The sequence below is a fragment of the Aquarana catesbeiana genome, linkage group LG13 (assembly GCF_042186555.1).
Source record: "Aquarana catesbeiana isolate 2022-GZ linkage group LG13, ASM4218655v1, whole genome shotgun sequence".
In the NCBI taxonomy this organism is placed as follows: domain Eukaryota; kingdom Metazoa; phylum Chordata; class Amphibia; order Anura; family Ranidae; genus Aquarana; species Aquarana catesbeiana.
This window is the reverse complement of record NC_133336.1, coordinates 91,560,875-91,573,398: the sequence shown is the minus strand read 5'-3', so window position 1 is coordinate 91,573,398 and position 12,524 is coordinate 91,560,875. Positions and strand designations below refer to the sequence as shown.

At 43.5% G+C, this 12,524-nt stretch overlaps 1 protein-coding gene across 3 annotated transcripts in view; it reads right to left on the bottom strand.

Moving 5' to 3' along the window:
* The window catches only part of SLC25A21 (solute carrier family 25 member 21), a 745,004-nt gene that overhangs the window by 257,658 nt on the left and 474,822 nt on the right, over positions 1–12,524 (bottom strand). For all 3 annotated transcript variants that reach the window (XM_073608915.1, XM_073608914.1, XM_073608916.1), the window contains exon 4: positions 9,527–9,610. In XM_073608915.1, the coding sequence (XP_073465016.1) occupies positions 9,527–9,610 (84 nt within the window). The remainder of the gene's footprint in view (positions 1–9,526; positions 9,611–12,524) is intronic.

Sequence of the window (12,524 nt, the reverse complement as noted above, 5' to 3'; positions counted from 1 at the left end):
TGCGCCTCTGCAGAGGCGCTTTGCGGTGGTTTTTAACCCTTTCTCGGCCGCTAGCGGGGGGTAAAACCGCCCCGCTAGCGGCCGCATACCGACGTTAAAACGCCGCTATTAATAGCGGCGTTTTACCGCCGACGCCGCCCCCGCCCCAGTGTGCAAGGGCTCTTAGGGCTCTCACGGAAAAACTTGGCTTTCACTGTGCCAACAGAATTCCGTATATCAGGAAAAGCATTCAGGTCATTAACAACCAAATTGAGTTTATGTGCAGCACAGTGAGCAAAAGCAGCTTTAGGATATTTTCTTTTTATTATGGCTTGAACACCACCTTCTTTTCCTGCCATTGTAGAGCATCCATCATATCCTTGGCCATAGAGTTTTTCTAAGTGTGATCCAAATTTAGAACATGTATCCATAATCATATTTGCAATTGAGATGGCATCCATTTCTTTTAAGGTTGCAAAGCCAAGGAATTCTTCTCTGATGACAGCTATGGTGCTGCTTGTGTCTACAAAATGTACTCCTAGTGACATCTGTTCTTTTCCAGAAATGTCAGCACTTTCATCAGCAATGATTGAAAACCCATTTGACATGTTGACTAAGGATACCAGATCTTCTCGTAATGTTTCTTCACATAATCTAATCAATTAATTTTCAACATGAACTGATGTATAACCTGCATTAACTGGTGCATTTTCAAGATGGTTCTTTAGGATTTCATCTCCTGCTTCAATGCGAAATTGGTACAGACTTTGCACGTTTCCAGTTGTACTTTGTTTCCCACGTAAAGCAATGTCATGTGTTTCACAAAATAAGATAGTAGACAAAATTGGAAATAACTTTTTTTCGATTTTCTTCAACTTGCCTTTTCACAGCGCTGTCTATTTGGCAAACAATACTTGTTTCAGGTTTCTTTCTGATCTCCTAAAAATTTGTTGCATCCACTTGTGCATTTTTATGCCAAGACGTTGAAACATGGTTCCGTGCACCTTCATGGAAATCTTTATATTTCGTGAAAGGCCTAGCAATGAATGCTCCTTGTATCCCACGATGAACTGGCTGTGGAAAAACTGTACAATATTTGCAAATCGCACCTTTCAGTTGTGGAGAGTAGCTAAGCCAAGGTGAATATTGATTAATCCACACCTGACGGAAAAAGTGTGGTCCGGTTGAATCCTTCTTGAAGTCATAATTTTCTGGTGGGTTATATGTATTTATTAGCAGATTGTATGTAAGACCATCTGTTTGTTTTTTTGATGAATTAAAATACAATCCAATGTCATTTACAGGAGCATCAACATGGCTACATTCTGTTGGAGCTGGAACTGGACCTGCAGAACTGCTTATGCTTGATTCTGCCTCTTGTTCGCCATGTCTAGATTCTTGTGTTGCTCCCTTATTAGATTCTATATCATCCAATTTGCGTTTTGAAAAAAATTTGCGGATATCCATTTCTAAAAAGAAATGGGGATCATTAAGTACTCTGCTCATCACCTGGCTACATCACTAGATTGCACCGAAAAAGACTTGCCACAGCACCAGCTCTATAGATATAACTCCACGGCACCAGATCCACAGCATGTGAAATAACCCCAGCACCAGATATAGATCCACTGCACAAGATAAAGATCCAGAGTGCTAGAAAAATGTCACCACCAGCATAAAAAACCAAAGCACAAGATATAAACCCACAGCACAAAATATAAACTCAGAATGCAGGGTTCAGGAGTGCGTTGTGCTCAGAATGCAGGGATCAAGAGTGCATTGCGCTCAGAATGCAGGGATCAGGAGTACATTGCGCTCAGAATGCAGGGATCGGGAGTGCATTGCGCTCAGAATGCAGGGATCAGGAGTGCATTGCGCTCAGAATGCAGGGATCTGGAGTGCACTGCGCTCAGAATGCAGGGATCAGGAGTACATTGCGCTCAGAATGCAGGGATCGGGAGTGCATTGCGCTCAGAATGCAGGGATCAGGAGTGCATTGCGCTCAGAATGCAGGGATCTGGAGTGCACTGCGCTCAGAATGCAGGGATCAGGAGTACATTGCGCTCAGAATGCAGGGATCGGGAGTGCATTGCGCTCAGAATGCAGGGATCAGGAGTGCATTGCGCTCAGAATGCAGGGATCTGGAGTGCATTGCGCTCAAAATGCAGGGATCAGGAGTGCATTGTGCTCAGAATGCAGGGATCAGGAGTGCATTGCGTTCAGAATGTAGGGATCAGGAGTGCATTGCGCTCAGAATGCAGGGATCAGGAGTGCATTGCGCTCAGAATGCAGGGATCAGGAGTTCATTGCGCTCAAAATGCAGGGATCAGGAGTGCATTGCGCTCAGAATGCAGGGATCAGGAGTGCATTGCGCTCAAAATGCAGGGATCAGGAGTGCATTGCGCTCAGAATGCAGGGATCAGGAGTGCATTGCGCTCAGAATGCAGGGATCAGGTGTGCATTGCGCTCAGAATGCAGGAATCAGGGCTGCATTGTGCTCAGAATGCAGGGATCTGGAGTGCATCGTGCTCAGAATGCAGGGATCAGAAGTGCATTGTGCTCAGAATGGAGGAATCAGGACTGCATTGCGCTCAGAATGCAGGTATCAGGAGTGCATTATGCTCAGAATGCAGGAATCAGGACTGCATTGCGCTCAGAATGCAGGGATTAGGAGTGCATTGCGCTCAGAATGCAGGGATGGGGGGGGAGGTGGGGGGGTTATTTGAAGGGTGCTACAGGACACTGCTATGGGGGTGACCCTGCCCATAACAGTGTCCTCTGCTCCGTTCACATCACCTCCCCCACATCACCTCCCCCCCACACACACACAGTGGGGTCTTCTGTCCCCCCTTTACCCTATAGCAGTAACCCCCCCCTTCCCTCCCCTTCCATAGCACAGTGTCCTACCTGTTTCCACAGCGGAAACTGGGAGGCAGCACAGTTCTGGACAGAGGGCGGGAGCTAGCAGAGTGACTTTTCATATTAGCAAGCTGGTGATTGATGGCTTAGAACCACCCTGTGTGCTAGCAACCAATCACCAGCGGATTAACATTAAAAGTTTGTTTCGCCAGCTCCTCTTCCCACCCTCTGTCCTGAGCTGTGCTTCCTCCCGGTCTCCGCTGTTCCCTGATGACAGTGGTGGAGGAGGATAGAGGCGGGAGGGCGAAAGAGACACTGGGACATAGATGGCATGGTGGAGCCACCCATGGAGGAGGCTGGTATGGGAGACAAGGACTGGCACATAGAAGGCGGGGGTCGGCGGTGCAGAAACCTGTTCACGGTGGACTAAGATCGTCAGGTTGCCGACCCCGTTATAGTGAGTACTGAAACATTTTCAGTCTTGTGGAAGAAACCTGGAGAATGGGCTGTAATAACAATTCAGACTTTTTAAAAACCACAAAAAAATTTCAAGTATAGGCTGTTTTCTTCATGATCAAAATATGGTCATAACAGATCATCATGTATTGCTATACATTGCAAATGTGCAATATAAAAAGATGTACATTCTCTAGGCTATATTTATATGGACTGGTACACCTGGCCTGAGCAACTTCCAATACAACGTGGAGCTGAATGATCTCTTATATAACACATACATTCTCTAGGCTTGAAAGATATATATCTTTTTATATTGCAATACATCTGTTACGACAGTGTCGGCTGGTGCTCAAAGTTTTTTGGGGGGAGCGCAAAAAATGTTGAAAAAAAATGATCAGTTGCAGCCACTGTGCCGTCAAACGCTGCCACTGTGCCATCAATTGCAGCCACTGTGCCATCAAACGTTGCCACTGTCTGTACCCTCAATTGCAGCCACTGTGCCCATTAAATGCTGCCAGTGTGCCCATTAAACGCTGCCAGTGTGCCATCAAATGCTGCCACTGTGCCATCAAACGCAGCCACTGTGCCCATCAAACGCAGCCACTGTGCCCATCAAACGCAGCCACTGTGCCCATCATATGCTGCCAGTGTGCCCATCATGATTGCCGGAGAGGCGGTTTAGTGTTAGGGAAGCGAAAATTATTATTTGCTTTTCTAACATAGCTGAGTGACCTGCAAGCGCCCAGAATGGCGCTAGTAGGTCACCTTTTTTGACATCTATTAGAGCCTATGGCTCTAATCAAGTTCTTAAACCCCCCCCCCCCCTGTTGTAATTCAGGCGCCCTGCTCCCGAAATGGGTCTGGGCGCCTTAATAGGGGGTGGCAGCGGCGGCCAAAGATAGATTCATGCAATGCATGAATCTATCTATAGGTGATAGAGGGGTTGCAGGAGAGAGGGGGCAGCGCTTCCGTGCGCCCTTAATGCACGGGCCGCCATTGTGTTCTGCCCATATTTTGATCTTGATGAAAACAGCTATACAGTCTGTATAGCTGTTTTCATCAAGAACAAAATATGGCCACAACAGATGTACATTGCATTCTCTAGGCTATATAAATTATATGGACATGGATTGGTCTGGTACGCCTGGCCTGAGTAGTAACTTCTAATACAAAGTGAAGAAGACATGAATTATCTCATCAACAAAATACACTAAAGAGACATATCTTTCCATCAAATTAGCAATAAATAAATCAAAATACTCTTCCTCCTGGGAATCCTGGCTTCTCCTAACCACTGTTACCTGTGGTTCCTCGCGGTTCTTATGTTGCCTAGGCACAGGCAGCATATCACTGGGCGGCTCGCACTTGAGTGGGCGGTGGCAGTGTCGGCCCGGATCTACATAGTGGCAGACTGCCAGCATATCACTCGGCGGCTCGCACTTGAGTGGGCGGATCTATCTACACAACATGAGACACACCTACACACTACACAGGCAGCCAATCACTTAGGAGCACGGAAAGGCTGAGCTGTGGAGTAGAGGACACTGGACAGTGTCAGGACAGAGCAGAGAGCAGCCAGCAAAGTAGCAGACCTAGGAAAAAAAGTCAGCGGCGGCCACGATTGCGGCTGCGGCAGACATTTCAACACAACACGCAGACACAGTGCAACTGCAAGCCAACACCTGATGATTCCGGGGGGGGGGGGGGGGGGCAATTGCCCCTATTTATATTACAATTTTGTTCTTGAGTTTAGTAAAAGTTTAAGCTGTAAGGCAAATAGACCTGAGAGGACAATAGTAGCCCAGCATTACCTCCATGTTTACAATAACATATGATAATGGTAAGGAATGTGGAGGTAGCAGACATAAAGGATATGCTGTATAATCATATTAATATAAAAAGAGGCAAATATTGGGGGATCAAATACATGCATCAAGGGGTCCATATAGTAAGCTCAGTGCATAGTTGTTCTTTCCCAAAAAAAATGAATTAGGGAACTCTTCACAACTGGACAAAAATGAAGTGTATCTACTGGTATCTGTAATAGATGACAATGTAAAATGTTGACTTGTGGATTTATTTTATTGCCTTTGGGAAGCAATATTTTTTCCCTGCTGGAACAAATTGTAACCTGTCATTTAAAGTTCTGGATCAACACCAGGTTTAGCTCTTTTGATGAACTTAAAAAACAAAAATGTCATATATTGCAGCAAACAAATAATCAGACGTGGTGGTTACATTCGTTTTCTTTTTGGGTTTTTTCCACCTGGTGATCTGGCCAGTAACACACCTCCTGTATTAGACTGTCCCCACTCTGAATGAAGGAGCACAGAGGGCACCTTTGTTAGTCTGAGGGAAGAGGAGTGTTAGATGTACTAGCAGATTTAAATACACCAAGAAATTTAATAAAAAAAACTCCAGCTAATACTTTAAAAGCAGTTACAGTAAACAGTTTTTTTCTTTTGGGATAAAGGTCTTACTTGAATTAATAAAAGCTGATCATTGTAAGCACCCCCTCCTACTGTTAAATGGTTTGTCTCATCTATGTAACTGATACATTCTGCTGGAGAGTTTTTTTTTGTTGAAAAACAACAGACTTACTGGCTGGATCATCAGATTAAAATAGAAGCAATAAAGAAAAGAAAAAAAAATATATATATATAGCCATCACATCTAAGAATTGGTGAGCTGCAATATAATAAATGTTGCTTTTGGGTTTATTACTGTTTTAATAGACATGTCTTTTCTTTTTTTAACCTGACTATGTAACTTTAGGACTGTGCAGAAGCCCTGCTTACTCCTTTATCTGGGAATCTAAAGTCTATCAGTGTGCTGAGAGGGGTGGGGGGTAAATTCCTTTTACCTTAATATGTCAGCTCTCCCTTGACTTTGCTGTTGGTTATCCTAAGTTTGTAGACCTCAGTGACTTGACACCTTTCAATAGATATCAGTTTGGATTGGCATAAAAAAAGCTTTTGTTGGTAGAGAATTAGTGTGTCATTATGTGCTAGAGATATATATCACTATTTGTTTGAGATGAAGCATGAAAGTATTTAGCACAGTCTCCAATCTCTGTCCTTCCTCTACTTAAAGAGGAACTGCAGTCCGCTCACATGATTTGTAAAAAAAAATCTTTGCCATTCTGAAGCTTCCCTCCAACCACTTTGCATATTATTTTATATATACTGTGATTCTGTACTTGCCAAATATGCTGCAGAAATCTCCCTCCACGGAGTCTGGCTGCATCCATTTTAACTGTGGGCAGCTGAAGCTGCTGCCTGTTCACTTCCTGGATTTACACAGACACACAAAAGGCAGACCTCCAGCTTTGCAGCTCTCATTGGCCCTCTTATGACTTACCCCCCCTCTCTTCCTGGCAAACTCTCATGAGAGTGAGAAGGAGAGCTGTGCATGATGTAATAAGTCTAGGCTAATGCCCATACAAGATACAGGAATTGGGCTGTATAAGGTATTTACTGGCAGAAAAAAAATGTTTTACTATCCAAAGTTAAAACAACAAGGGCAGAAGATTTAATAGATGGAAAGTTGAAAAAAATTACTAAAGGTCCTCTTTAATAGATTCCTAACTTGGCACTATTCTCTGTCACAAATGTAAAGGACTAAGGGCCTATTTATAAAGTATATACAGTTGTGTGAAAAAGTATTTGCCCCCTCCTGATTTATTTTTTTTTGCATATTTCTCACTTAAATGATTCAGATCATCAAAATACTTTTTCACACAACTGTACACCAAACTTTCAGTGCAGGTGAATCTTCCAGATGCATGTTTTTTAAATGACAGTGATTTATTCATCAGCAAAAAATGTTTGATGGAAGTCACATTCACTGCTTTATAAATACACTATATTGTCAAAAGTATTGGGACACCTCCCTTTACACGCACATGACCTTTAATGGCATCCCAGTCTTTTTTTTTTTTTTTTAACAAGAAAAGAATGGCATCCCATACTTAGTCTGTAGGGTTCAATATTGAGTTGGCCCACCCTTTGCTGCTATAACAGCTTCAACTCTTCTAGGAAGGCTGTCCACAAGGTTTAGGAATGTGTCTATGGGAATGTTTGACCATTCTTCCAGAAGCGCATTTGTGAGGTCAGGCACTGATGTTGGACGAGAAGGCCTGGCTCGCAGTCTCCACTCTAATCCATCCTAAAGATGTTCTATCGGGTTGAGGTCAGGACTCTGTGCAGGCCAGTCAAGTTCCTCCACCCCAAACGCGCTCATCCTCTTTATGGACCTTGCTTTGTGCACTGGTCCAAATCATTTGGTGGAGGGAGATGGTGTCAGGTTGTTTTTCACTGAAGGGAACTCTTAAGGCATCAGCATACCAAGACATTTTGGACAATCTCAAGCTCCCTTCCTGTTCCAACATGACTGCGCACCAGTACGCAAAGCAAGGTCCATAAAAACATGGATGAGCGGGTTTGAGGGAGGAACTTGACTGGCCTGCATAGAGTCTTGACCTCAGCCCAATAGAACACCTTTGGGATGAATTAGAATGGAGACTGTGAGCCAGGCCTTCTCGTCCACATCAGTGCCTGACCTCACAAATGCGCTTCTGGCGAACTGTCAAACAAATCCCAATAGACACACTCCTAAACCTTGTGGACAGCCTTCCCAGAAGAGATGAAGCTGTTATAGCTGCAAAGGGTGGGCCAACTCTATGGACTAAGACTGGGATGTTATTAAAGTTCATGTGCGTGTAAAGGTAGGTGTCCCAATACTTTTGGAAATATAGTGTAGACCCATAATTGATTCCCAATTGTAGATGCACTGCTAGACAAACTTCCCCAGCGTTTAATATAAAGAAGCATGGTACTCTAGGCAATCAACTAAATAAATATTTGAAGTACATACGGTATGTGAACTTTTTTTTACCTGCCAACAGGTTTGTAATGCTATGTAAAAATGCGAGTCAACTTCCTGTTTTTACTGACTTTTCTGCTCATGTGAAATGGCCCTAAGAGGAGACTGACTCTAAAATATCTGATATGTCTACCAAATAGAAAGTGAGGGAATGTCACTTATAGAACAGAGAGTGGACTTGATGTCCACTGGCACCCGCCGATCGTGAGGAAAAGACACAGAACTGCGATCTTCCTATATAAACAAGACAGATCACCGTTCTGACAGAAGGGAAGGGATAGCGTTTGTGTCCCTGCAAAACAGGGAATAAATTCCATCTCTTCCCCTAGTAAAAGCACCTCCCAACGTACAGTAAAAACCTGGCTAGGCAAACAGTTAACCCTTTGATCGCCCGTGATGTTTAACCCCTCCCCAGTCAGTGTCATTAGTACAGTGACAGTGCATATTTTTTAGCACTGATCACTGTATTAGTGTCACTGGTCCCCAAAAAGTGTCAAAAGTTTCAGTTAGTGTCCGATTTGTCTGCCTCAATATCGCAGTCCCGCTATAAGTCGCTGATCACCCCCATTACTAGTAAAACAATAACATTTTTGTAGACACTATAACTTTTGTGCAAACCAATCTATATACACTTATTGGGATTTTGTTTTAGTTTTTTTTTTGATATGCTTTATAGCAGAAAGTAAAACATATTGAGTAATGTATGTGATAATTTTCTAATTCTACTAACATTTCATGTCTCCGGAGACCGTTTCAGAAGATCCACTTGTTTCATATGGCCCATGCAATACTCATACGACTAGTACAGGAAAGTAAATGTTCCAAAAGCTCGTTTGGAAAAATAAGTTGTGATTGCAAATAATAAAAGTATGACCAACAGTATTAAACTGTGTTGTTAAAGTGACTTGTCACTTGGCTACAAAAAAAAAAAAATCTAACTGCCAATTCCGTATAATCTTAGAGCAGCCTCAGTCAATTTCTTTAACATTTGACACTTCTGGGAGTGTCGGATGCCTGTGGTCCTCACCTTGTGCAGTGGCTCCATCTTTGAACCCCTTATGTCACTACTAAGTTCTCTAGTGATATATGGGTCAAAGGAAGAAATCACAGTTCACAGTTTAGTGGGGCAACATTACCGGAAGGTGGAAACTGCAGAGATGGAATGGAGCAAAAGTAAGAGACAGAAGCCGCCAGGGAGCTTAGAATAGCTTTAAAAAATGTACTAACACAACTGCAATCACCTTTTGCACTGTTTGGTGTCAAAGAGAGAAAGAAAGAGAGCAGGGCGGATTAGCATTCCATACATACAATAATTTGTGGCACATGTCTCACGTACAGTACATACCCTTCACTACGATAGATCTTTTTGAAGCAGTCTCCTAGACTCTTATAACTGGAAGGATCGGACTTGTTTCTTTGGATCTGAAATCTAAACATAAACAAAAAGACATTAAGAGGCATTGCCAACATATTTCATATATCTCCGCAACACATGCACATTGCTCCAAGTTTTATCCCTTTAAAGCAGAACTAAACTCTCTGAGTCAATATTAATTATGTTTAGTCCTTATGCTACTAGCCTTAGTAAATAGATAGGAAGGTATGTTATACCTATGTGTTTCGACCAACTTTTCTTCTATTTCTTCAGTTGCTTCCTGGTTTCTGGCCTAGGTTAAAATTATATCATAGATCTGATAAGGCTGCCTAGGCATTTTTTAAATTTCTTCTGAAGGAGGGAAACATGGGCTTTCTCAGCTAAGCACATCCTCCTGCCTGCATGCTCAAGCTAAGGGCAGATGGATTCCAAGAAGTAAATGTTACATGAATCATCTGCTCTTAAAGCAGAGTTCCACCCAAAAATTGAACTTCCGCTTTAAGGGAAGGTGACCCCCTGACATGCCCCATTTGGCATGTCATTTTTTTGGGGAGGGGGGGGGAGGGGGGGGAGCGGAAACCCTCTTTTTAGAGGGTTCCAGCTCCCACTTCCTCCCGGGGCACCGCGGCGCCGGAAGTAAGCTCACCTCTCCCCCCTCCCTCTCGGCAATCATTTGGGACACGTCACAGGTCCCAGATGATTGCCCGGCCAGTCTCAGCGCAGCTTGCGCATGCGCAGTGTGTGCCCGGCCCACAGTGACCATGCTGGTGCCACAGAGAGGAGGGGGAGACGAGCGGGGCTTCATTCCCCCGCATCGCTGGACCCTGGGACAGGTAAATGTCCGATTATTAAAAGTCAGCAACTGCAGTATTTGTAGCTGCTTACTTTTAATTTTTTTTTTTTTAGTCAGAACTCCGCTTTAAGCAAGATGGCTGTGGCTAAAAAATGCTAGGGGGATATATTATTCAAAGGGATTTGTCAAAAAAATAAAACATGGTGACATTAATGGATGGGTGGGTTTGCTGTGAAGATGGGTGCGTTTGCAGTTTGTGGTGCACAGATACAGTTGAGTTCCACTTTAAACACCATGTAAGTACAAAAAAAGTTGGTGTGCCAGAAATATAGTGTGCTCTTATCTTTCTCTCTGACATGAGAACGCAGCAGCCGAGAATCTTTGAAGCTGGGTGGGCGGAGCCTGATCACCATCAGAGCCCCGCCCATTGTGATGGGAAGCAGGTGGTGGGAGGATCCATAGCCAACAGACAGCCTGCTATTGGCTATAGAATGTGCCCACTGCCTACTGTCAATCACAAGGAGAGAGTGGCTCTAATGGGGAACTAATCCATCAGCTTCTCCATCAGGCTCCGTCACTGTCAGCAATGCTGGTTGCTAGGAGGCTCTCAGCTGTGAAGCCGACAGCATCCTTAACAACCAGTAATAGGTTGGGAGGAGGTAGCAGCTGCAAACATGGTACCTTCTACACAACATACAGAGACAGGCACGCTGCCTATTTCTCTACACCAACTTATGGGTGGTTCTAATTACATTCAGTTTCTTTATCTATTTTGTAAAAGTGGCACTATTAAGAACTACCTGCATCTGCCACACATCTTGGTAAAGCTACTGAAACTGGCACAGGCCATTTTGAAAGTGCAATACCACCAGAAAAGTGGAGCAAATGCCTTATTGAATCATCCTAAATTTTTGGGCTCTGATGTCAGCCCTGCCAACTCCATTTCTGATGCATTACAAAAAACACAAACCTCTCATCTTCTCCTTGACCACTTCTCACCTCCCTAACCCCTCCTTGTGCACAGGCAAAAAGCACAAGAAGTTGGCAGCTCACAAGATTTATGGCTAAACACCCGGTATTTTTGCACTTCTTGAACAACTTTAACAAAAATCTTTCAATGATATATGTTGCAGAGCAAAAGGGAGCAAATAAGAGAATATCATTGCTATGGGTTACATACACATTATATGAAACAAATAAAATTGTGTGAATGTGCAGCAATACATTTTATTGTAGTAGTCAATACTAGTCTAGATGTTGTATATGTTTAGCTTTTTTTTTTAAATATTCATAATGTCCTAATGGGCAGGTCGCACGCACACACACACAAACACATTAAACATTGTTTTTAAATCTTCAGGTGACTTCAGTTTGTCATCCTAGGGTCATAATTGCTAATTGGACTCTGGTGAAAAGAACTTTAAGGCCCCTTTCATACAGGCGGTTTGTTGCGGCTTTCGGATTCTAGCGGCAAGAATCTGCGGATTCTTGCTGCAGGAATGACCGGGTTATATGATTAGCAGTGGATGATGTCAGCCCACCATTGGTTTAAATGGGCTGAGCCGCCGATGCTAATCGCATAACCCGGTCATTCCTACAGTAAGAATCTGCAGATTCTTGCAGCAGGAATCCAGAAGCCACAACAATCTGGCTGTGTGAAAGGGACCTAACAGGATGGGTAATCAGCAATCAAAGTTAGAACAATAATGAAGACAGGTTCGGAATGGCAAACAGCATGCATGCTCTACAGAGTAATATAAAAAAAGATTATGAAAGTTGCACAAATATGAATTCCTCACAGAAATGTCTCTGTGATATTGAAGTAACCTGGCTGCATAGCAAAGTCTCTGTATGACTCTATAACAACTGAGAGTCTAGCTGAGAATCACTACTTCAGTAAAAGTAAAACAGTTCAGAAGACTTGCACTTATTCTCATCATCAGCATCCCTTTCATTAAAATCCAGGAAAGCTCTGGTAACACAGGCAAACAGCTGTAGGTATCAGGCCCAAAGAAACTAGGGGGAACCACACTAAAACTGGGGTACTTTGGTAGCAATTGGGGATGTGCTCCTCACAAAAACTGGGTCTTCCGAAGAAGCTGTGTGCTATTAAGCTTTGGCATGTTTCCCTGCCTGCCAATTTAGACAGCAGACGGCATCTCACATGGCTGCAAA